This window comes from Brassica oleracea, chromosome C3 (assembly GCF_000695525.1).
Source record: "Brassica oleracea var. oleracea cultivar TO1000 chromosome C3, BOL, whole genome shotgun sequence".
Taxonomy (NCBI): Eukaryota; Viridiplantae; Streptophyta; class Magnoliopsida; order Brassicales; family Brassicaceae; genus Brassica; species Brassica oleracea.
The window spans coordinates 12,582,885-12,607,214 of NC_027750.1; the positions used below are offsets into that span (position 1 = coordinate 12,582,885).

General features: G+C 33.6%; 7 protein-coding genes across 12 annotated transcripts; 3 read left to right on the plus strand and 4 right to left on the minus strand.

Annotated features, from left to right (window-relative positions):
• Positions 1-5,631: 5,631 nt before the first annotated feature.
• On the plus strand, positions 5,632-8,629 carry LOC106335945 (ethanolamine-phosphate cytidylyltransferase-like). The gene is made up of 9 exons (XM_013774636.1): positions 5,632-6,135; positions 6,225-6,460; positions 6,636-6,817; positions 7,309-7,380; positions 7,484-7,551; positions 7,743-7,863; positions 7,951-8,016; positions 8,092-8,214; positions 8,313-8,629. Exons 1-9 carry the CDS (start codon positions 5,819-5,821, stop codon positions 8,382-8,384), a joined length of 1,257 nt encoding a protein of 418 aa, XP_013630090.1. The 5' UTR covers positions 5,632-5,818; the 3' UTR covers positions 8,385-8,629.
• Positions 8,611-10,702, minus strand: LOC106335946 (7-methylguanosine phosphate-specific 5'-nucleotidase A). 4 transcript variants are annotated; one of them, XM_013774639.1, is made up of 10 exons: positions 10,554-10,702; positions 10,350-10,475; positions 10,183-10,243; positions 9,979-10,111; positions 9,761-9,884; positions 9,596-9,652; positions 9,404-9,500; positions 9,113-9,323; positions 8,978-9,038; positions 8,611-8,902 (listed from the first exon to the last, which is right to left on the minus strand). In XM_013774639.1, the coding sequence occupies exons 1-10, from the start codon at positions 10,668-10,670 to the stop codon at positions 8,792-8,794; spliced, it is 1,098 nt and encodes a 365-aa protein (XP_013630093.1). In that variant the 5' UTR covers positions 10,671-10,702; the 3' UTR covers positions 8,611-8,791. The 4 variants fall into 4 exon arrangements, with proteins under 4 accessions (XP_013630093.1, XP_013630094.1, XP_013630091.1 ...); XM_013774640.1 differs by having other exon boundaries at positions 8,611-8,870; positions 10,554-10,685; XM_013774637.1 differs by having other exon boundaries at positions 10,350-10,702.
• A 1,027-nt stretch (positions 10,703-11,729) lies between these two features.
• On the minus strand, positions 11,730-12,906 carry LOC106333161. The gene is made up of 3 exons (XM_013771637.1): positions 12,369-12,906; positions 12,182-12,289; positions 11,730-12,109 (listed from the first exon to the last, which is right to left on the minus strand). The coding sequence occupies exons 1-3, from the start codon at positions 12,702-12,704 to the stop codon at positions 11,969-11,971; spliced, it is 585 nt and encodes a 194-aa protein (XP_013627091.1). The 5' UTR covers positions 12,705-12,906; the 3' UTR covers positions 11,730-11,968.
• Positions 12,907-13,747: 841 nt separating this feature from the next.
• LOC106328480 lies at positions 13,748-15,832 on the plus strand. Its single transcript, XM_013766927.1, has 9 exons — positions 13,748-13,854; positions 13,930-14,019; positions 14,095-14,167; positions 14,330-14,384; positions 14,790-14,885; positions 15,143-15,196; positions 15,267-15,332; positions 15,399-15,477; positions 15,582-15,832. Exons 1-9 carry the CDS (start codon positions 13,810-13,812, stop codon positions 15,657-15,659), a joined length of 636 nt encoding a protein of 211 aa, XP_013622381.1. The 5' UTR covers positions 13,748-13,809; the 3' UTR covers positions 15,660-15,832.
• A 9-nt stretch (positions 15,833-15,841) lies between these two features.
• Positions 15,842-17,993, minus strand: LOC106328478 (uncharacterized protein At2g38710). Of its 2 annotated transcripts, XM_013766926.1 has the most exons (7): positions 17,849-17,993; positions 17,470-17,582; positions 17,035-17,154; positions 16,779-16,893; positions 16,561-16,654; positions 16,173-16,423; positions 15,842-16,042 (listed from the first exon to the last, which is right to left on the minus strand). In XM_013766926.1, the coding sequence occupies exons 2-6, from the start codon at positions 17,565-17,567 to the stop codon at positions 16,206-16,208; spliced, it is 645 nt and encodes a 214-aa protein (XP_013622380.1). In that variant the 5' UTR covers positions 17,568-17,582; positions 17,849-17,993; the 3' UTR covers positions 15,842-16,042; positions 16,173-16,205. The 2 variants fall into 2 exon arrangements, with proteins under 2 accessions (XP_013622380.1, XP_013622379.1); XM_013766925.1 differs by lacking the exon at positions 15,842-16,042 and having other exon boundaries at positions 16,051-16,423.
• Positions 17,994-18,717: 724 nt separating this feature from the next.
• LOC106329904 lies at positions 18,718-19,622 on the plus strand. Its single transcript, XM_013768509.1, has 2 exons — positions 18,718-19,099; positions 19,198-19,622. The coding sequence occupies exons 1-2, from the start codon at positions 19,015-19,017 to the stop codon at positions 19,620-19,622; spliced, it is 510 nt and encodes a 169-aa protein (XP_013623963.1). The 5' UTR covers positions 18,718-19,014.
• A 2,948-nt stretch (positions 19,623-22,570) lies between these two features.
• Positions 22,571-24,110, minus strand: LOC106328936 (haloacid dehalogenase-like hydrolase domain-containing protein Sgpp). 2 transcript variants are annotated; one of them, XM_013767483.1, is made up of 4 exons: positions 23,909-24,110; positions 23,572-23,686; positions 23,343-23,494; positions 22,571-23,263 (listed from the first exon to the last, which is right to left on the minus strand). In XM_013767483.1, the coding sequence occupies exons 1-4, from the start codon at positions 23,941-23,943 to the stop codon at positions 22,816-22,818; spliced, it is 750 nt and encodes a 249-aa protein (XP_013622937.1). In that variant the 5' UTR covers positions 23,944-24,110; the 3' UTR covers positions 22,571-22,815. The 2 variants fall into 2 exon arrangements, with proteins under 2 accessions (XP_013622937.1, XP_013622936.1); XM_013767482.1 differs by having other exon boundaries at positions 23,572-23,689; positions 23,909-24,025.
• Positions 24,111-24,330: the final 220 nt, after the last annotated feature.

Genomic DNA, 24,330 nt, shown 5'->3' on the forward strand with positions numbered 1-24,330 from the left:
TTCAAAATTATAGTTTACTGATTCTACAGTTACCACATGACCTTTTTTGTATTTTGGTCTCACTTGCACGCTATTGCGAATCACTTTATGAAATTTTAAACGGATGTCTATGGAAAAGTAAGTGCACTTTAATGACTAACGTAGCCAAATCAATTATTTTAATTTTTTTTACATTTCAAAACGGGATGTGATAGATTAATTTACATTTTAAAACATTTTCTCACACTTGTATTACATACTTAAGTACTTATATATACTAAGGCACGTTTATTCACTTTTTTAGAAGTAAGATGAAATTCACTTCTTTACAACTTATACAACTAAACCGGAGAAAGAATATTCAGAAACAAAATGTACTCTCAACAACCTTAATATAATTTATATATTCTCAACAGTACAAAAAACAAATTAAAAAGACAAACAAACAATAGTCTCAGTGACACACCAAACAACACCACGAAGTATATCAATCACATTACTAACCCAGTTTAGTCATTCATAAGTGGAGAACAATGCCTACACAGTTCATCATCACAACTCTAACCCTATAACAATAAAAAAACTTGAAAAACAATGATCAATCCAAAACGCAAAATTCACAACTACAATAATCCTAGAAAATATTGAGATGAAACAAGAACTCTGTCCACAACCCCGCGCTTGCGCGGAGACAATGCCCCTAGTGCATCTATATTAGTTACTTTATGCATTTTTAAATTTAACCCTTAATAATTTATTAAAATTACTGATATTAGTTTAAGATTTAAAATTAATTTTGAAAATATACTTTATTATTATAGATTCTTTAATTTGTCCAAACATTTATTCCTTTTTTTGGTTCTGCTAAAAAAAAGTAAACAAAAAAAAAAGTTAAGACTCTAACTGGTGACCAAATTGAATAAAAAAATTATGGTGAATTTTTTGTTTTTCAGATTTTGTACTAGTTGTGTTGATTTTTTTTTTTCCAATTATTGATATTCAGGTCCTATTCTTTTCCTCAAGATTCCTCATGGACGAATGAAATTATAAAGAAAAAAATTATCTTCAATTTTGATGAGTAACAAAATGAAAAAAAAAAATCATATTTTTTTTATTTTCTCAATTTTTCAATGAACTTTTATTCATTTTTTTGTTCATTTTTTTCACTCATCTAGTGGTCACCAATCCAAACCTAAAAGAAAAGCATAATAAAAAGTGGTAAAATTTTAAGGATCTTAAAAAGGAAGATAATTTTCAAAAGTCTGAAAAAGTAGTTTTAGAAGGAAAAAAAGATGAACAAGGAAGAAAAGTAATTATATTCCTTTGTGCTAAAAATCTAATAATCTTTACTTTTCTCATAACATTACACAGGTTCTGTATTTGAAACTTGTCTTGTCTTATCGTAAGCTATTTCACTGTTCCAAATCTCTCTGTTCTTAACCTTATATAAACCCAACGAATCTCTACTCCTCGCTAAATTCAAGAAACCCATCAAAGCACATCAGGAAATAGCGATCAAATCGACGAAACCCACCGGTTAGGCTCCAATCGCTCTATTTCGCCTGGCTTAACTAAATCGGGGCTGCGTTTCTGTTTGATTCATTTCTGGGAAGCAAGAAACACAGCGAAAGGGGGCATGCTTAGTGGGTTTAGAACTGCTTCTCATCTAAGGAGCAGGTATGAAAACTAATTTCGGATAAGATTATTTGCATCCTTGGATTCGATTCCAATATTCAAACACTACTTTCTTTACGTCAGGGAAATGTTGTAGAAGCAAATCAAGAGCAAGATGACGATGTCGGAGAGTCAAAGAATGTTGTATCACTGTGGTAGCGTCTTCAATACTTCTGTTTCTGTTTGTGGCTTTTTCTGATTTAGTTGTGCTGTTAGTTAAATCATCCATTCTCAATTTTAGTTCTTTTTGTTTTGTTTGGGTTCAAAATATAAGACCAAGTAGTTTAAATCCAAAAATCTATGATTCATTATGTGTTACAGTGTCTCTGTTGATCTTTGGAACGTTTCGGCTGTGTTTTTGCTGAGATTCTTACCAAAAGACCACTTCTTAAGGAAGAACAGAGGTCAGAAAGGCATCAAAGCGATCTATCAAAATTAATCATTCCGGATAGAGTTTTAAATGAGTTTTTCTATGTATTTGTTCTGTGCAGATTGAACTTCAAAAAAATGTATAAACTCTTTGGTTCACCAGATGAAGAATTCTGGGAAAAGAACATGCTGCATTCTCAAACTAAGATGTTTAGACAACAAGATATGAACGTTGTCTCAGGAAAATTATAAGGAGTTTCCGATAACATCAGCTGATCTGTTGATCCAGAACTGCCTCTTATGCTCTCATGTAAGAGGTAAAGAAAAAAGAACCCTAAACTTTAATCAAATATCAAATGAAATATATATAATATATATCTACTCTATTAAAACAGAGTTCTACTTTTTATCTACTTAAAAAGTTGTCATTTAAGTTTTGGACCTATTTACCATTCATTAGAAATTAATTAAAGTTAACATCCCTTATAATTTGGTTATACAATATTTATCTCAAACAGTGTCCTAACATTAAGCTAATAATGTTAACAAAAACAGAAATGATTCTTTGATACTTTCCAAAGTTTAAAAAACTCCCGGATAATAATATGACAAGATAACGTTCTTTTGTTCGTACACAAACAATATTACAGAATAAAAATATATATTTCTAACATCTGTTTAACACTAAATTATTTACTGAATATATTTTAATAATATAAAACACAGCAATCAGTTATTTCAATTAAATCTGAACAAAAAAAAAAACATTTCCACCATATCTTAATTATGTGGGGTATATTACAATTATAACATAATATCTAACCAAACATAACTTAATCTAATTTATTTAAAATAGCAAAATTTATAAAATACCATTGAATCATGAATTCTTAATTTAAAAGTAACTCATCTAAATGCTCTTATTTACTCAAAAACAACAAAATCTTACCTCAAAATTTATAAAATACTTTTAAATAATGAAATGTTAATTTAAGAACATAAAACGTGAATATAAATGTATATAAATTCGCGCATAGCGCGGGTTAAAATCTAGTTCTTATATTAAACTGAAAGTGTTTTGGTCTTCTCTGTGGCTTTGCTATTATTGTAGTACTTTAACACAAAACCTTATGCTTGTGATCCATGCATCGACATTACCTATGTATCCTCCTAACAATAAAATGGATGCTAAGTAAACTTCAACGAGGGTTTCAATCGATTTTCATAAGATCTGTATAAATTTGTGTCTCTGTAATTATGCGTTGAGATTTGAGAGATTATAATATTTATTTTGTAGGGGAAATAAGGTATAAAAAAAGATATAACTTGGTTTTCAAGGAAACAGGAAAATCATGTAGAACAATCAAAGAGCTTATAAATCTAAACAAGTTACCAACCCAACAGGTATGTAATACAACAAGCTACCCTCAATGATATTGTATCAAAGCTAAAAATAGACCGGAATAAACTGATGCTTCAAAACCCCGTTCCTTATTCGTAGTTTGGTTCATTGTTTTCGACGGAAGCCGAGCTAGAAATCATTCTCCGTACGCTATCTGAGACATCTCAAGCAACTACCTGAAGCCAGTTTCCATACACCGGTTTATCTCAAACCATGACGCCGGCAAGCGGGTTCACATTGGCTGGGACAAAGAGAAAAGACAACAACGCAGCTTCAACGCTCACTTATAATCAACCTGCAGGATCTGTGAGCATATCATTTGCTAAGCCCACTTTTGGGCTGAAATTAAATGAAGATACGGTGGGTCCATTGAATTTGGTACGATATAAATCGAGATATTTTATGATTTGGCCTAAATCAGCCAGTGCGTATATACTTGAAATCATTTGAAGTCCATATGTAAATTACAAAATTTTCCCAGATGTGTGTTTAAGTTTTGATGTGAATTTTAATTTTTTAAAATTATTGTCCCAAATTGAGGGTTGACAACTTGGTCGGGAGTTAAAAAGGTGACCAATTTAACATTTTCTTGCGAGTTTTGCGGTAACCGTACCTTTCTCCAATTGATTAGATCATCGATGCTCTCGTCATGTCTATTTTCTTTCATTGTGCGAATGAAACAATAAGCTAGTATCCTAATTTCTTGAGACCGCATAAAACAGATTGAATTTGCTCCACTGATGAGCTCCACCAACAAAACTCCCAAAACGATATACATCAACCGTCAAATACGTTGGCATGATATTTCTCATCCAGCTCTATGTTGGTATATATGTTTCAGAATTGAGATAATGATGCAGCTTAGTTTAAAATATGAAAAATTCTATCACCATCTGTAGCAAATAGCAATACATAATATATACTTTATAGAAATTAAAGATACAAGTCAAAAAATGTTCATATGCGATTTAACACCATCAATCAAAATATGTTAAATCAACATTATAATTTAATATCTTAAAAATGTCAAATAATTTCTAAAAAGAATTATTTAAAAATAAAATATATCTCATATAAAATAAGGTAATCAAACAAAAGAAATAATATTAAAAATTAACTTGATATCTATACAAATTTTTATAAAATTAACATAAACCCTTTACTAACAAAAATAATAAATTCCTAGAAATGCAATATTTTCTAAAAATATGATTTCCAAACACTTTAAACTATTAGCTACAAACATTTCCTTAAGTTGAGGCTATATGACTAGGAAAGTTTTCACATAGAACATAAAATTATCAATAAAAAATATAAAATCAGTATCTATTAAATATATTAAAATATCAAAATATCAAAAACAAAAATTAATAAAAAAATTGTAAATATGTATCAATATAATAAGGTAAAATAACAAATAAAAAATCCTTGAAATTAATTCACTTAATATATACTACAATTTTTTTTAAACTATATATACTACAAATTTGAAAATTCATGATGTAATATAGTGAACAGAATATATGTCTTAAAATGCAAAATTTTAAATAATGCAAGATTTGAAGAATATAGACTACATGAATTGAAAACATATATGATTTTCAAACTCGAGGTTATATTCTATTAAAAGTATTTATATATAATTTTAAAGCAACAATGTTCCATTAAATAGTTAAACTAATAAACGTTTTTCGAAAAAATAATTTAAATATCAATTTAGCTAATGGAGGACATGATGGATAAGTTTAGAGGTTCTGAACTATATTGGAAGATCAATTTAAGAGTGGCTACCACTGAGTGAGGATGGATACAACTGATATTAATAAAACATGTTTTAAAATTCATATAGATTACAGAAAATATTATATTCAGTAATGTTGTTTGCTGAATTATTAAATATTCTAAAGTATTATATGGTATTTGGTTTAGGATCCGACTTTTAGAAAACTGTTTTTCCAAAAATTAAGTTGCTGGAAAGACACAATACATAATATGATCTTTCAACTCTTTTCAATTGCACGTATTTAAGGAAAATATTTTTAAATGTATGAAAATTACTTAAAACATAAATTCAAAAGATGTAGTATAGCTAAAAATCTCTATATTCAGTTTCATAATAAAAGATATACAACTTAATAATAAATGGAACATGATTACAACTTAAAATCATGAAGTGAAACCAACTTACCCAAACCATCCAGTTTCAATTCGGTTAAGGCGGTTCCAGCTCCAGAGAAAAGAAAAAGAATAAAACACGATTCCGAATCCAAATCTCCATTTTCAAAGAGAGAAGAAGAAACATCTCCATTCTCCGAGAGAGAGAGAGAGAGAGAGATCTGAGTCGTCTCCGGTAACAAACGACCTAGAATCCGAGAGTGTAGTAGAACAACAAAAATGGCGTGGCAAAAGGAGAAGATCGTCGGAAGCTGCTTCGCCGTCGGAGCCGCCTTCGCCGTCGGAGCTTCCTTCCTCCACCTCTTCCTCAAAGGCGAGCTCCCCTTAGGCTTAGGGCTAGGCCTAGGCCTCGTCCCCTTCAGGAAACGAAAACCAGTCCGCGTCTACATGGACGGCTGCTTCGACATGATGCACTACGGCCACTGCAACGCGCTCCGGCAGGCGCGTGCTCTCGGCGACGAATTGGTCGTCGGCGTCGTCAGCGACGAGGAGATCATAGCTAATAAAGGACCTCCCGTTACGCCTCTTCGCGAGAGGTGATGATGATCTCTCTCTCTTTTGATTCTTTGTTGTGTATCCCAAAATCGCTTTATTGTGTTTGTGTCGTTGGTTGTGTGTGTGTTAGGATGATAATGGTGAAGGCTGTAAAGTGGGTGGATGAGGTTATTCCCGACGCTCCTTACGCGATCACGGAGGAGTTCATGAAGAGGTTGTTTGATGAGTATCGGATTGATTACATTATCCATGGGGATGATCCTTGCGTTCTTCCTGATGGAACTGATGCTTATGCGTTGGCTAAGAAGGCTGGGAGGTATAAGCAGATCAAGCGCACTGAGGGAGTTTCCAGCACTGATATCGTTGGTAAAATCTTACATTCAATTGTTGCTTAGACGAAAGGTTTCGTTTTTATATCTGTTAAGGGGAGATACGAGCTGCATCATGTTTATGTTATTTAATTGTTCATGATAGCTTAGACTCTCTGATCTTTAAGATGTGTAGTCACATAAAGATTATAACTTTGTTCGAGTTTCTGCAGGTCGTATGCTTCTCTGTGTAAGAGAGAGATCGAACAGTCAGAGTCATTCGTCTCTGCAGAGGCAGTTTAGCCATGGCCATAATAGCCCAAGGTTTGAGGACGGAGCTTCTTCTGCTGCTGGTACTCGCGTCTCACATTTTCTTCCTACTTCCCGCAGGATCGTTCAGTTCTCCAATGGAAAGGTGTGTGGAGTCTTAAAGAGTCTTCTCTTCTTTGTGTTTCTACCTGTTTACCATACTCAGGGAAATAACTTAGATCTTTGGAGTTTTGTAGATCTATATTTTGCTTACTGATATAGTAGATTGAACAGGTACATGACTCTTGACTTCTAATAGCTTTGCAAGTGGTTCTTGGCTCTCTTTTCAGCTGTTTTAATCATTAAAGAGAATGGATAGCAGCTTTTGTCATCATTTTGATAATATTGTCTGGTTCTTGCTTTCTGAAACATAATTAGTTCCTTTCTATGACCATTTAACCAATCATTGGGTACTTCTTATGTGTGTTATCTATAATTTTCCTATTTTGTGACAGAAGGTTGCTTCACATCTTATTTTTATCGCTTATGTCAATTTATGTCCGCTAGATTTAACTTAAGATATTCCTCGATTGATTTAGTTTTCTCCATATCATTTTGTATAATGGGTTAATCAAACGTACATGCTTATGGTGACAGGGGCCAGGGCCTGGTGCACGCATAATTTACATAGATGGTGCGTTTGATCTTTTCCATGCTGGCCATGTTGAGGTGTAGTAAGTTAAATTGTTGCAGACAAAATATTACTGAGCGACCCTCCATTTTAATTCACCAATGTTGATGATACCTGTTCTTGATTATTCAATTCGCACAGATTCTCAGGCGTGCTCGAGAGCTGGGAGACTTTCTTCTTGTTGGAATACATAATGACCAGACTGTCAGGTTAGAAAAGGCTCATCTTTTGCTTTATAGTGATTGTCTCAGTTTTTGTTTCGTTTATGAGTGTTGACCAAAAAAATTGGTGTTAAATAAATACTTCTTGTCCCCATTCTGGTTTAGATTTGCATAATTGCATCTCTTCTTAAATTCGTTGGACCAGACCAAACTGTTGCTTGTTATACGTTGATGTGCAGTGGTAAAAGAGGAGCGCAACACCCAATCATGAATCTCCATGAAAGAAGCTTAAGTGTTCTGGCATGCCGCTATGTAGATGAGGTGATAATTGGTGCTCCATGGGAAGTGTCAAAAGATACGGTGAGATTATCTGCTCTTTACTTAACAACGCCCAAATGGCTTTCTTTCATGAAAAAGCTAATTTTGACAATGATTTGGATATTGCAGATCACGACATTTGACATTTGGAAAGTGGTTCATGGGACAGTAGCCGAGAGCGATGATTTTCAAAAGGTAAAACGAGATTTATATAAGGTAGAATACAAAGAGCTGGATTTTCTCTAAGATTCTTGTTGAATGATTTGACAGGAGGAAGGTAACCCGTATGCTGTACCAAAAAGCATGGGCATATTCGAAGTACTAGAAAGCCCTCTTGATATCTCAACCTCCACCATAATCAAGAGGATTGTAGCAAACCATGAAGCTTATCAGGCATGTTTATCTTCTTCTTCTTCTTCTTTTTTTTATCGTTCCTCTTGTTGCTTCACTCTGGCCAATGTCTCAGTCAATGTCTTTCTGTGTGAATACAGAAACGTAATTTGAAAAAGGAAGCTAGTGAGAAGAAGTACTATGAGCAGAAGTCTTTTGTGACCGGTGACTAAATAGAATCAGAAGCTATATATGTTTTAGAAGACAAAATCCATCTTCAGGATGTGAATCCCTTATTTCTTTGTACTGGCTATAGTACCTTACATGTTACATTTTGAATTCTCTAGTTCATACTTTACATAGGGCATTGATGGTTGTAGTACCAATTGCTTCTCTGTATTTTCTTCAATTTTTGGGATGTTTCATTATATTTTTGACTTTCGCTCAATCAAATTACAATGATACGAACTTGAATTTATTAGCTTACAGGCACATAATCATACAAGCATCAATGAGTTAGAGCACTTTGGTTTTGTTAAAGAGTCTCTCAATAGCAAACCACACAGTAATTCTAGTTAAAAATATTGTTTCAATAAGACAACTGAAGAAAGAGTCTTGCACTTAACATTGCTCCTCAGTCTCAGGCATTGCAGTTAACTTTCTTCTGTTGTAAATAACTGAGAAGCAATCTCCAGAGCTCCCCACATAGGCGCATCATTCTTTTTAGACCCACAAAGAAACAACAAAATCTCTGTTTTAGCAAAAAAAAATCAGGCGATTCAGATAAATCCATAATGTTCAAACATAGAATGTGTATGTGACTTACAAGATAAACGATATCAAAGGCCTTACGGTAGCTTTCAAGACTCTTCTCAACGTTATCATTCCTGAAAACAAACAAAAAGCTGTGAGAGGAGATAAAAGAACGGAGCAAAAAAAATATACAAAAGAAAACACTCACAGGAATCCAATAGATATTCGAGTGTCGTAATTCAAACCATCAGACATCCTCAGATCCCCCATATGGTCTCCTAGAAGCAAAACGTTTGTTCTTTGTTTCACGTACGCATTCTCTTCTCCTTCCCCACCACTGTCAACACCGAGGTTGTCGTGAAGCGGAGCAGCCATGTCTAAAGCGTGTTCATTCTTGTTTAGCACATGAATCAGCTTTCCTGTATTGTAAGAAGTAACGAAACTGCAGTTTATTAAAGTAGAACTTGTGTCTCTAACTAACATTCACCAAATGTTCTACCTTTAAAAGACACAAGCCGTCCATCATCATCGAACACCATCCTGTTGGACACAATCTTTACATTCTTGAATGTTCTATGAAGCTTCTGCCTCAAAACCTGTTAGAAAAAAAAAGGGTATATTTCATTATACAGGAAACATAAAGAGTAGATAAGTCTCATTTACTAATAGAAGAAGTCTTCGGAGATTTCACCTCTTCAATAACATCAGCAAGTCCTGCTGAAAAAATCAAAACTGGGATCTCCTTATCCTGAATCAGATAACAAATAGAGTTGGATTGGTTAATTATAAACAATAGCTTGTTTCTTTAACCATTAATAAGCATAACAACTATCAATCCTGAGTTTGATTTTTTAACCTCCAAAAATTCAAAAAGCTCAACCACACCATCTCTAAAAGCTATGGAGGAATCAGCAACAGATTGCTTGATTGCATCATATGTTAAACCTCCCTCAACGAGAAGATTATGAGTTTTACTCCACCTGGTAGACACAAAACAAAAGTTGTCAAGTTTCTTGCAGTTAGAACATGAAAAGACGAAGAAAAATGTATGTGATTGGTAAGAAGAGTATATACCATTCTTCCATGAGTTTGGTTTTCTCTTCAAGGGGAATGAGAGGAGAGAACTCAAGAGGATGATAGTGTTCATACAATGCTTCCCTCTTAGCATCGTAATCTGCGTTTCCTTGCTGCAAGATGCCATGACTGCCTTACAAAACAGAGCTGGTTTCAGCTTTGACCGATGAGAAGAGGATAAAGATTAATGTGAGATGAACATACTCATGCCTCGAACTCCATTGACTCTGTATCTCGTTAAAGTCCCATCGAAGTCTGCAATAACCTAAAATCACCCAAAACAACACAGACTTAAAAGCTTTGTGAAAGAAGAAAACTTCTGACTCTATAGACAGAGAGACGGAGAGAGAGAGAGAGAGAGAGGGAAAGACCTGAAATTTGGAAGGACCCGCGTCACGGATTAGGGTTGTTTTATCAGTGAGAGCTCGAGGATGATCAATCACAGTGTTGGCAGAGAGATCAAGCTGTTCCATTTGATGTCTGGACACAGAGCAATCCTGAGAGAAACAAACAGAAAAAAGGAGGAAGCTTTTAACGGATAATGGTTGATTGTTACAATGGAGAGAGAGACTGACGTTGTGGCTGAAGCAGCGAGCAGATGAAGGTGTGAGCTTGTGGTGGTGATTATGGCGGAATAAAGAAATACGAGTTGTCGTCGCGTGAAGGCGCGTGCAGCAGCTTATTATGCGCATCAGAAGAGATGCTCTCGGCACCGAGAATCAAAAGGGCTACTACTCTCTTTGTTAGTCCAGACAATGGTTGTTCGATCCGGATATCGGTTCGGTTTTGATTCGGTTTTTTCGGTTTAATTTTCGGTATTTCTGTTAGTAAAATATAACTATAATTCTAAATCCATATTTACTTCGGTTCGGTTCGGTTTATATATCGTCAGTTTTTGGTTTATTCGGTTTTATACCCAAACATAATTATTTAGTTTGGGAGGATCATATTATATAAATTTTAGAGTTATATTGTCATCCAGTCATTTACTATAAAAATATTATATTTTCAAATAAAAGAAAAAAAAACGCTTATACCTTCAGATGAAATAATCAGATCTAGAATTAAAATCAAAGATTGAAATTTTGAAAATAAAAATAAGAAACAAAAGAGAAGTACGAAAGAAAAGTTTTTCCACTCTTCCATATTTAGTGTTCATCAAAGTCATGCTTTTTCGAGTGAAACTTTGTTCGTTTATAAATAAGAAAAAAATTGTGAAGTTTTTTTTCTAGTTATTATCCATCAAATTTATAACATTCACTTCAATTTAATCAATGCTAAAAGAAAGCAAAATGATTAAAAGAAAAAAACTAAAAAAATAAGAAGCCTCAGTTGCGATGAATTTTTCTTTAATTATATTTTAAGTGTTTTTCAAATTAGGATTCTTTATTACTATAAAAATATGGTAATAATTATTAACAAAATAATAACTTATATTACAAATAGATTTTCATGTGACGTTATAAAATATGTAAATATTTACGTGTTTCTACTTTTGATCGGTTTTGTTCGGTTTAATCGGTTATAAACCAAATCATATCCAAATTCTACGGTTTTTATAAAATCATATCCATTCGGTTTATATGGTATATACCAAAACCACACTATATTATCTATTTTGGTTCGGTTCGGTTTGGTACGGTTTGGTTTTACCGCGTTGGACAGGCCTCAGAGGGCTTAATAAACAAGATTTGACGTTGACCCAGATCACCTCTTCTAAAAAAAGTTGTAACCTTTTATATTTTCTTCTTGAATACAACATACAAAAACAGAGTTTTTGCTCTCCTACAAAAAAGTTGTAACCTTTTTGTATTCCAATCTTCAATACTAACACAAAACAGAGTTCTTTCTCTGAGCATCGCACTGTACAACTTTGTTTCTCTTTAACTATGTTTTCATAGTCCAAACAAATAAGAAAAAAAGCGTTACAACAAATGATAGAGTAGGCAGATACTAGTAAGTAACTAAATCAGACACACAAGTGAAAGCTTTAGAGGGACTTGAAGTAGAGGTGATGATCAGAGAAGAGAATCCTGTAAGCTAGCTTGCATCTACACTTCAATCTAATTACAAATCCATCTCCAGATCTCTCTATCCTCATCCCTTCTCCACACTCTTCTTCTTGCTGCGTCTGCAATGATTTTCACTATTAATCACTTGAAGTCACTAGAATGATAAACATAAGATGCAAATAAAGCAAAACCTCATAAGCATCATAGTTAGTCTCTTCTCGGTAGATCTCTTCATAAGTATCATAGTTAGTCTCTTCGTGAGTGATCTCCTCAACGTGATTGTTAACCATCTTCATCCTCTAGTAAACAACCAAATGAAGATTCTTTATTACTAGTTAATTAAAACAGTCAAAGTTCTTGATTATACAACAAACCAACCTCTGTTTCAAGACTCTTGGAATCAAACGGCGACGTTTCTTGCTTCTCGGGAACAGGGCTTTTGCGGGTCGGGTCGTCGATGGAGCTGAGAGGAGACGTGATAAAGATCGGGTCTTGGAGGGAGACTCTCCTGCGTTTGGGCTGATCTAACTCGTCGGAAACAGGGGAGGAGCGTTTCAAGGGGCTGATATCATCAGGAGAAGCGGCGGAGAGGAAGGAGGAGCGAGAGTAGTCGTAAGGTGGTGGGGAGGAGAGGCGGAGGAGAGAGAGATCAATGTCGTTGATGTTCAGATTGCTACGTTCTTGAAACTCGTTTTCCATTACCATCATCATCATCTTTCTTCTTCTTGAGTTCTCTCTCTCGCCAAGTTCTTTGATAACGAAATTAAGTGGGAGTTCGTTGTGATTGATAATACAAGCTCAAACCATTCATAGTGCCCCCACTATATAATTATATACTAAGATGCGTTTTGCGAATCCTATTGAGATGATGAACTCTATAATTTAGATAAAAAAGCTTATTAATCGTCATTCATTTGTTTTCTTCTTCCTACTACAGTCTACTTACTATATGTATTGTATATTATCAACATCATACTTTTGAAAAAAAATGATTCTGAAGAGTTAGATATGAAACTAAACGATGTAAACTAGTTCTTTTTGTTATTTGATTAAATCAAAACATATTAGCAAACTACATAAGCTGTAATGATTTCTCACATAACTTACTAACCAATTAACTTGTACATATGAGTTACATAATTGCACGATCAGCATGGACGTAATTTGTATATATGAGTTACCTAATTGAATTAATATATATAAAAAATCATTTCTATAATTTTTTTATAATTTTTTTAAAATAATAAATTAAAATATTAATATAATACTATATAAACTCATATGCAAATAAAATTTCAAACATTTATATAATGTTCTATTTTATTTTAATTTAAATATTATTATTTGTTGTTTAATAATTTTAGGGAATTCAATTTTATTTTCTTATTAATTTAAGAAAATTGATTAAAGTATTATGAGTTGGTTACTAATTTTGAAAAATCCAATCACCCAAAAAAATACTTTAATATTTGGTTTAGAGTTTAGTGATTATTTTTTATGGTTTTAGTATTTAGCGGATAAATTTTTTTTATAAATTATTCTTAAACATATAAATAATTTAGAAGAATTAATTTAATTTTTATCATAAATTTAAAGTATTTATAAAAATAGTTATCTTTTTTTATGGTAAATTTGAAAGTGACATCAAAATTAATTTGTGTCAAGATTGAAATTCCCTCTGAATATAACTAACTCTAAGGTTAGTGGGTACTTTGAAGAAAACAAAAATAATGTAAATGGTATTTTTAGAGAAAAGTCGAATTAAATCACTAACCAGTAAGTAACAAAGATAGAGCAGAGCGATATTTTGCAAACCGGGATGAGTGTCGTCGGCGTCCACCGTTTAGCTCCTCCTCTACTTCCGGTACATTTCTGTAGCTCTTATCAACCCCATAACTCTCGAGCTGATTACTAATCTTCCTCCTCTGTTTCACACCAGCTTTCACTCCCTACTCCTCCACACGCCTCTCTCAGCATCGCCGCCAATCAATCCGTAGTCCACCGGCTGGTTACCTCCTTTAGTCAAAGTGTTAAGTCTTTTCTCCCTTTTATGTTTGCTTTATAGTTTATGGTCTTGTTCCATTGAGAATGTGTGCATGTTTAGGCTTCCCACCATAAACGACCTGATGATGCTGAAGCTGAATCTGAATCTGAATCTGAACCTTCCGTTGGTGAAGGTATATTCATCTATTGACATTGTAAGACTATAAAATTCAGTCAGGCTTGCATCAAAGTCTTTGCCTTTTTTTTTTTTTATATCTGTCTTTCTTTGTGTTTGTTGTTAACTTGAGTTGTGACACTGTGTTATCTTCTTTCGCTTCCTTTTTTTTTTTCTATAGGAGAAACGTTGGATAAGAATGTGACACGCAGGAAGAACCCCTTCGTTTCAGAAGAGTATGTGATTTACAGACTTAAGTCCTTCATTTGATACACTTTACGGCAATTTTGTGTGAGTATGTAGTTGTGGGTACCATGTTAAAGCACTTCTTCACGCCTCTTGTTTAACAACATGCGCTTATTAGGTAATCAGTGATTATTGTGAAGAACAAGTCTTGTAGCTTTCGTGTTTCTTCCTTCTTTATGTGATAGGTTTTGGTTCAAAAGTTTGCCTCAGCTTACTTGCATTTCCCCTTTTTTTCTGGTCATCATGAACATTTCATTCGTATTTTATTATATGGCCTGTCCTAATCTCTTAGCTAATATCATTTATATTCCACTCGATGCATTGCAAGGAAGGATTTGTGTCATTAATATAAGCTTAACGTACATCCCTTTCCTTATGATGATCTTGTGCTGCAGGCTTCTCATGAAATTGAAGAGATATGGATTATCTGGAGTACTGTCTTACGGTTTACTTAATACAGTCTATTACAGCACAGCTTTCCTCTTGGTGTGGTAAGTTGAACATACTTTTGATCGTATCCTCTGCACAAAGATACATGAACATTGTCTTATCATGGAACCATTACTTTGTTTTTCTTCTCTATTTTGCTACAGTCAGATATGTTGAGTACGTAGGCGGCTTAAGTTTTGCCTTACCATTGTTGTGAACGCCAAATTTTATTAGAAGCCACCGTTGACATTGATAGTTTTTCTTTGTTTTTGCTCCATCATCACATACTTGAGCGAAAACAGTGACTATATATGTATAGGTTTTATGTCGCCCCAGCTCCTGGAAAAATGGGTTATCTCGCTGCAGCTGAGAGGTATGACACATAACCTTCAGCATTTCACAGCGTTACAGGGACCTTAGTGAAAGACTCGTGTTGCATGCAGATTCGTTAAAGTGATGGCCATGGTCTGGGCTGGAAGCCAAGTTACTAAGCTCGTCAGAATAGGAGGGTACGTTAATGCTGATATTTAGTTTCTTACTCAAAGATTGTACTTAGTTTGTTATGATGGATGCAGGGCAGTGGCACTTGCACCTATTGTTGATAGAGGACTGTCTTGGTTTACAGTAAAATACAAGTTTGAAAGTCAGGGAAAAGTGAGTCACCCAATATTGCTCTGAGTAATACATACATACATACATCGATGATGATAACGATGAAGAGTGATCTAAATCTGTGGATGCATTGTGCTTTTTGTTAGGCTTTTGGCGCAATGGTTGGGATATGTCTTGGTCTGGCTTTGATGCTATTTCTCGTTGTGACACTGCTCTGGGCCTAGCACAGAGTAATAGCTGCATTTGGTGGTGCTTGCGTTTACAACAATTTTGGTTTCGGTTACAACTTACAACAGTATGTACTCGAGAGGCATTGTGGACATGATCTGATGTTCTGTTTTTTTTTTTTTTTGTAAGAATGATACGATTTTGTAAACTAAAATAATTAAGAAAATAGTTCAAATGTGTGATCTCTTAGGACAAGAGTTGCTGCAGTAAAGCCAAAAAGAACAAAGAAAGATGTTTAGCATATCTCAGAGTTGCAGAAGCAACAACACAGAAATGGTTATGAAGAAGGGCTTGAGTTTGGTCTTGAAACACCCACCATATGATATTAGACTCACTTCACCTCAGTGCACTAAAAGTTTCTTCTTTAAGAATATTAGACCTGTGAGAGATATATCAAAGTCAGTTCCTTTGATTTAATAGCATTGTTGTAATACAATTGTGAAGCAGCCAAATAGTTCTTCTTTTAATCAGAGAGAACACAAATGCAAAGATAAATAAGGAGGTTGCACCCATTAGCAGCAGCAGCAGCTTTATGGTGCAAATCAAGAAAAGGCCATGGCGGGCTTGCTGGTCCCGTTAATAGCTGGGGCAACACCGCCTCTCGTGGCCTTCACGTATGAAATGTATTCACTATAATGCATGCTGAATAATGTACTCTGGTAACGTGTTAGATGGATTCTCCTACGCACTGATTCAGTTATTTCACCGTTGTATCCTGCTTTACGTACCAGCGAGTCTATTGCCTCTATCTTTGTCCAGCCTGCGCAATGACAAGTAGCTGTAAGATTTGATGATGTATTTAAACTTTTGGTCCAAACAAAGCGAGGGAGTTCTAAGGTCAAACCAAACATATCAACTACTAAGCAAACCTAAGTTTGTGTCATCAAAAAATGGTACCTTCATGAGCTGGCACCTCAGGCAAATATGTGGCGCTTCGCTTTGTGTTAGTCACAGGTTCAGTGAACTCAATGATTATACCATGCTTTCCCACCTTCATAGCCAAAAACAGGGAAGGTGTGTAAGACATCAGAAGGTTTATCAGATGTGCGGATTGAATAGCATGTATTACTTGTTTTACTTGACATGAAGTAACAGAAGAGCGGAAGATAAATTACCTCCCAATCAAGATAATCCTCAGCAGTTTCGTAATCAGTCAAGACAGAGACGGTACATTGCAGAAATGGCAGTTCTTTGGACTGTATTGGTGGGAACCTACGATCCCTCAGGGCACTGTAATAATTTACATATAACAAAAAGGTCATGGTGGTGTATAAGGGCAATATACACATATATATACATGCTTCATCTGTGGTCTCGAGCCCAAAATTTCTAAAACTGAATTACAGAAAAAGAAACTTGGAGTAAGGTAACCTGGTCAAGGCATAATCCTTGAAGCCACTGATCAAGCGGCGTGCTTCCAGTGTACCAATACATCCACGCAATCGAGGCTCCCCTCCATTCACTATTTTCTTCCATGTCACAAACAATGGACTACAAGAAAAAAACCACTAGACTATAAGGAAAGACCATGTGTTTCAGGAGACACCAAAGCAATCATCCATATATAAGATAATTGCTGAATACATGATATGAGCCAAGTATGATTCCCACTACTAAACATCAACACTGACAGCAAAGAAAAAAGGTTTCACTATAGAACACAACATCCTCCTGCATGCAAGATGACGAGCGTTTATCCATAAATAGGAACAAGAGTGTTGAAGAACAAAACTAGAAGCTCAGAACTTGCATGTCATAACATAACAAAGCAAAAAAAAAAAAGGAAAGGGTTGAAAAGAAAGTAACTGATTGGCGTCGTCAAAGGCAGGTGGAGGAGTCTCATCGTTGTTGTAGTGACAGACCAAAGTGTCGAAACAGTACACTGCCATCTCTCTGTTCGCCATTTTTTTTTTTTTTTGCTTTTTTAAGACAGAACCGCAGACATTAAAAAAAAAAATCAAAACTTCTGTAAAAAATCGAAAGCAATTCTAAAATTTAATAACGAATGTTACGAATCATACAAAGAATAGCATTGTCAGAGAAAAAAAAGTATGAAACTTTAAGATCGGAGAAGGAAACTGAATCAATAGCTAGAAGAGCATAGAGATTTGTGAGAAGAATTAGAAATCAAATCAAAGAGTTAGTGAATCAATTGGGATAAAACAGAAGATAGAGCTGAGAAAACCTTGAGAGAATCGAAGAAGATGGATGGCGTGGTGAAACTGATAAAGCGTGTGTTACGTTTATTATTAAAAGAAAGCTTTTGATTGAGAGCGCATTGACAAGTTTTTTTGGTTGCTGTGTCTTTTTCTTAAGGACGTGATGCATCCCCCTACCTCCATTATTTAAAGGTTTAAAAACAAAAAGATATATATGTTGATAAATGTTTTTATTGACATTAATTTATTGATATATATTGGATATATAAATATCTTTATTCAAGATTAAATTTAATAAAATTTAATTTGAAAAATAAAATAATAAGTATTGCTCTCTCTGTTTCATACTATATGTTTTCTTAAAAAGTTTACTTCAATGTAACATTAATTTTACTGAATTAATAATATTTTATAATCTATTTTACAATTAACTGAAATATTTTTAACTTATACTTTTATTGATGATTTTGTAATAAGTAAAGTTGTTAAAAATTTTTATTTATACGTAACATCTTATATTATGTATTTAAACCAAATATTCGACTAGAAACTAAACATCAAATTCATATTTATGCATAATGAACTATACTATCAAATTTATGCAGTGAGATATAGTCTCAGTTTGGAAGTAGATAAAAGATTTATTTAAGAAGAGTAATTAAATGTTTTGATTAGTAACAACTAAACTAAAAAAGATGAGGAAAAAATTATATTGAAATCATCTTTACCCACATCTATATTTACTTTTATATTTCTACCAAAATAAAAATATTTTATTATAGAGTTAGAGTTGCTACAATATATATCTATGTAATATATAACGTATATTTATATAATAGAATTTTTTAAACAATAAGTTATTTAAAATGATAGATGAGTTCAATGATGTTTCATTGGGTTTGTGATCTTAAAGATTTGCAATAAGACAAATATTCAAAATCAATCTCTTCTAAACAAAACGTTACGTAAAATTATGGGAGTTTGAAACAAGCGCAAACCAAATTTTCTCTTTCACGGCAACTAACCCTAACCTCGTCGATCTTCAATCCGGTGGCTTCTACCGCCGCAACTGGCTCCATCGGCACCCTAGCTACGGCGCGAGAGCTTCCTCTGAACCTCAGATCGTTGCACACCTTCATGCAATGGCCGTTCCTTCTGTTACAATCTCCGACGAGACCTCCGCTCCACCTCCATGATCTCCGACAACATGTCTGCTTCTCCTCCTGTGATCTCCAACAATCAACCTCCAGACTACTCACCAGCCTTAGCTACCACAGGTATTCCACCTCCATCTCAGTAATCTCCAAGCATCGTTAACAAAGTTCTGCCATTGGTAATCTCAGATGAAGGTAATTACTCAGATTTTGATTCTCAGGCTGCAGAAGTTGTTCAAGTAACTGGTTTTATCCCTACCTTGGAAGCATGGTCAAAACCTCTCCATTTCACGCCAGCTCCACCCCCACCCCCTCCCCCCGGAACCCTGCAACTCCAAGGTTTGGTGTTTTAGAGGTTGTAAGAAGTCGGTTAACTTCATTTTGGCTTTTAATCCGTGAAGCTACTCTCAATGGTCAGAAGCAAAAGAAAGGGGATATAAGATATCCTGAGAAAATTGTGTCTCAGCTTCCAGTTGAGAATATTCCACCTCCGGCTCTCAAAGGAGATGATACTTTTCGGTTTTCATGGGTGGCTCGTATGAATCAAGCATCGAGAAATCTTTTTCGGGCTGCTGACCCGACTTGCCGTTTGGATGGTACTTCTCAGATGACAATTTCATCTAAGGTCCTTAGGCTAGGCCCATAAAATAAGAAAGAATACATAGTCGGCCAGTTTTATATATGTTCATGTCTTCCTAGTGGACTCATTCATGCAAAATTGAATAGGTTACGGGGTCCGGAATGTAAGATAACCTGTGATAAGTTAGGTGACTCTTCTTTCTTGTTCCATATTCCTCATGAAAATACTCGCAAATGGGTTATCCAACGCGGAGTATGGCATATTGATGATTGCCTCCTCTTCGTATCCCCTTGGAGCCATGTTAACGCATTCCAAGTCCATGAGATTTCTACTCAGACGATGTGGGTTACTCTTAAGAACAAAAACCAAAAAGTATTTTCTAATTTTTTTAAATATTATTAAGTTTAGATAAATAATGTAGGATATAAAACCTACATTTATCACTCTATAACAGCACACAAAACAAACGTTTAACAACCTTATTTTTCTAAACAATTGGAGTTAATTATATCTTCACTACTTGTTGAAGCAATTAAAGTTTTATTAAGGTAAGTTAATTTATTAATGTTTTAATAAATATTATGTACCATAAATTTTTATAGCAAATTAGTCTTAGGGGGTGTTATTGGTTTATATATTTTGATTGATTTAGAAATCCATATAGTATTTATAAATCCAAGTAAAATATGCAAATCCAGAGGTTTTCCCTCGGATTTGAGTCTTTGTATTTTTAACTAAAAAATCCAAACAAATCTATTCAAATCCATTATTAAATCAAATATATTAGTAAATCCGTACAATTGAATAACACTTGATTTGATATAGAATTTATGAATCATTAAACCAATAACACATGATTTTAATACAGATTTAAAAATCATAGAACCAATTACACTAGATTTAGTTCGGATTTTCAAATCCATTAAAATACAACAACCAATAACCCCTACTAAGTTGTTAACTATAAGTATAAAATTTTGTTATACTTTAATTAGTTTTGTATTTTTAAAATTTTTATATTACTTTATATAAAATGTTTTAATAAGTTTGTTTTTCTATTGTTTTAAAATATAATTAATTTTTAGTTTATTAAAAAAATGTCACTATTATTATGTAATATACCACATGTGTAGAGACTTATATTTACCACAATTTTAGAAATAGTTGTTAATTTTATTTAAATTTGAATATATTATTTATCTACAGTTATTTGATTATAAATTTTTACATAAAATTAATGCATATATAGTTAAATTGTACACATGGAATTAATTTTTCTTAGTTAACTATTAATGAATATATATATAGATTATAGTTATGGCAATTTTATTTTGAAAAGTATGTCTACACATTTTACTTAAAGTTTTATATGTATATATCTACATATATTATATGTACAAGTTTATAATATAAAGTATATAGATATATACAAAATTATGTTTAAAATATAACTAAATTTTTATATTTATGTTTAACATAGAATTATATTATTTTGTGCTTTTTTATTTTAAAATAAACTTGTGTGTTTGGGTAATGGTATTTTATATTTTATTATTTCCAAAATAAATATTTTACTATTAATAATATTTTCATTTTTTATTCTAAAAGCAAAAACCAAAAACTAAAAGCACCATTCATGTTTTTCAAAAAATTAAAATCTACTGCAAAATCAAAAACTAAAAACTAGAATTTAAAAATCTAAAAAAAACAAAAAAACAAAAAACCAAAATCCAAAATCTAGAAACTATGAAAACAATCATCACCTGAAATAGGTGATTTTTCTTTATCATTTAAGCAAAAACTATAATTTTGTTGTAGCTCTATACAATTATCATTTGTGCTATTTTATGCATAAAATTGGACAGGATAATATAACAGTGATATGTCTAAAATAGAATTGAGCTAAATATAAGTAAAATATAAGTAATAGAAAGAAAAAGGAAAAAAGAAGCACAATATAAAGAAAATAAATGCAAAGAGACGGTATATTTGACTAATCTTAAATATACAAATTTAGGAGAGAGAAATATAAAAATATGATAAAAAGTAACATAAATTTAAAATTATATTTGAGAAAATAAGAGAATGAAAATAATGTATATATATTCAGTTTAAGGACAGTAAAATAAATAAAAAAGATGATTTTTGAATACAAAACACTTAAGAATGTAAATATAATTTTTATCAACTACTATCTTATATGGTATCTGAAGAAACACTTAGTTATGAGTAGTGATGGCAAACGAGCTCTCCCACGTCCAAATGACCCGCCCAGCCGCAGGATCAAGTTCCGTCGGGTCTCAGCAGGCTTAGCCTATGAGATGCTGCTGTTTTTTGTTTTTTTTTCTTCTCTGAATTTTTTCTTTCAAATGATTATAAGCTGAAAACTTAGGCTAACCAATGTTTTCTTCCATTGTAAGTAGTCTTATGCACTTTTTCATATTATCTTAGTGTCAAGCTTTTTAAAGCACCACAACTTTTCTTCACTTGGCTTCGCAGGAGCATCGTTTTACTGTTTTAGACTATTTAACAATTTTGTAACAAGTTAAGAGTTATGAGATAGAATAAAATATATCAAGACTTAAAATCTATAAGTATTTAGATGTTTAATACAAATAAAAATTAAACTTTAAATTTGAAATAAGCCAAAAGTAAATCATAAAATGATAATTAATTATCGGTAAAAACATAAACTAATGTCAAATCACATCAACTAGTTTTGTTAATAGATTCGTAATCCACCTAGTTTTGTTAATAGATTCGTAATCCACGTGATCATATGATCATTGTATTTTTGAAAAAAAAAACTTAACTTTTTAATTAGAATACGAAACAGATTCTAATAATGTAACTGAAAAACCCAAAAAAAAAAAATTTAAAATTTATGTATTGGTTCAACAGTACCGATTTTAACAGTTTTTTGTGGGTTTTACGAGTTTTTAAATAATGGGTTTTTCATATAATGAAAATTTCTATAAGGGTAAGCTGTAAAGGAGGAAGTCGAACACACTGCATCATCATTCATCACTTAGTTTTTATTTATTTTGGATCAGATAAGACCTTAGAATGTCACAGTTCTACACTTTCTTAGTACTAAAATATAAACATAGACATAGAAAACATGTTCACACATGTTCACTTATTTGAAAGCTCCCATTGTTTGTCATATATTCCCAAAAGAATATTCAACAATAATCAACGAGGATAAAAAAGTAAAACTTCAGAGGCTGCTCATAGGCTCAAGTAACTCACTCACATCTCAAGACTTTTGAAAAGTCCCCTTGTTATCAAGTTCTTCCAACACAGCCCACAGTTTTGGATCCGCATAGTTCTCGATGAGAAAAGCCGGTTTTGCTTGCATCAGCATGCTTGCTGGATTACCTGTAGTTAGTCCCACCACTGGCATTCCAGCTGCAACTCCAGCTTTTATCCCAGAGACCGAGTCCTCGAAAACTAGCGTATGCTCCTTCGACACGTTAAGCACCTCAAGAGCCTTCAAGTAAGGCCCCGGATGTGGTTTGGGATACTCACATTCAGACCCAAGGATCACTGCCTGGAAGAAATCAGTAAGACCAAGTTTGGATATCATGAGCTCTGCGTTTTCTTTTGGAGCGTTCGTCACAGCAGCTCGCTTCAGTCCACGTTCCTCTATCCATTTGGTTAGTTTTATAAGCCCGTCAAGTGGCTTTATCTTCTCTGCTACAAGTCTAATTAATAAGAGGAAAACAAAGTTAATCCTAAGTTCCTAACTTAACTCAAAATCTTAAAAAGAAGTTTAAGACTTACTTGCGGTAAAGAGCTTCCTTTTCCTCACAGAACTCTAACCCTCTTGTAACATCATTAGGGAAGAGAGCAAGAGCAATCTGAGAGTTGTGTTTTCCACCAATGTTCTCAATAAAGAACTTCTCGTCGATTGGTACACCATTGTTAAAACCAATCTGTGAATGATACAAGAAGCAAACTTTGAAGCAAGAGCTTGATAGTAATTAAGATATGTCATAAAGGGATTAATAACCTGTTGGAGCAGTTCTTGAAAGGCAATAAGGTGGATAGGATCAGAGTCACAGAGTGTTCCATCAACATCAAAGAGAATGGCTTCTAAAGGAGCAAGATGTGAGAGCGAAGGTTTGCTGCTTCACAACATAACAAGTCAAAGATCAAAACTAAGAGATTTGCATTAAAAGGATCAAACTTTCGGATACCCAATACTATTAGCAACCATTGATTGTGTGTTACAATATTAGCAATGATTATTAGCATGCGAGTTCCAGTGATCTTGGAGATCGTGCATATACATAACAGAGATTGTATGAATCGTTAAATGAAAAGACGATCGGAGAACTAGAGTGTACCTCTCGGAAGAGTTGAGATCAGAGAAGCCATTCATTGTGATGGAACTGAGAAAGAAAACGAATCTAATCGGGAAGAAAGGAGTGGTTTTTGAGAGACGATGAAAAAAGAAACAAGCAGAGTGAAGAGGAGAAATAGGATCTTTAATGGTCCGCCAGGGGAAGATTCGCGGACTTTTCTTCGCCACGTGGCGGCTTTTGGTTTCCTTACCGCAAAATGCCAAAACTGTTAACCGGAATCATACCGACATTCGGTTTAGAGATTGAAATTGCGAACCAAATCAGTCATTCGGATTAGACTACCCACAAGTTCATAATATTTTTGTTTTGTTAATGTGTGTTACTCATTAGACACCAGTGCTAACTGAAGGTTTCCTTCATTCCAAACTCAAATTTTCTTTTCACTGAAAATGTTATAACCTTGC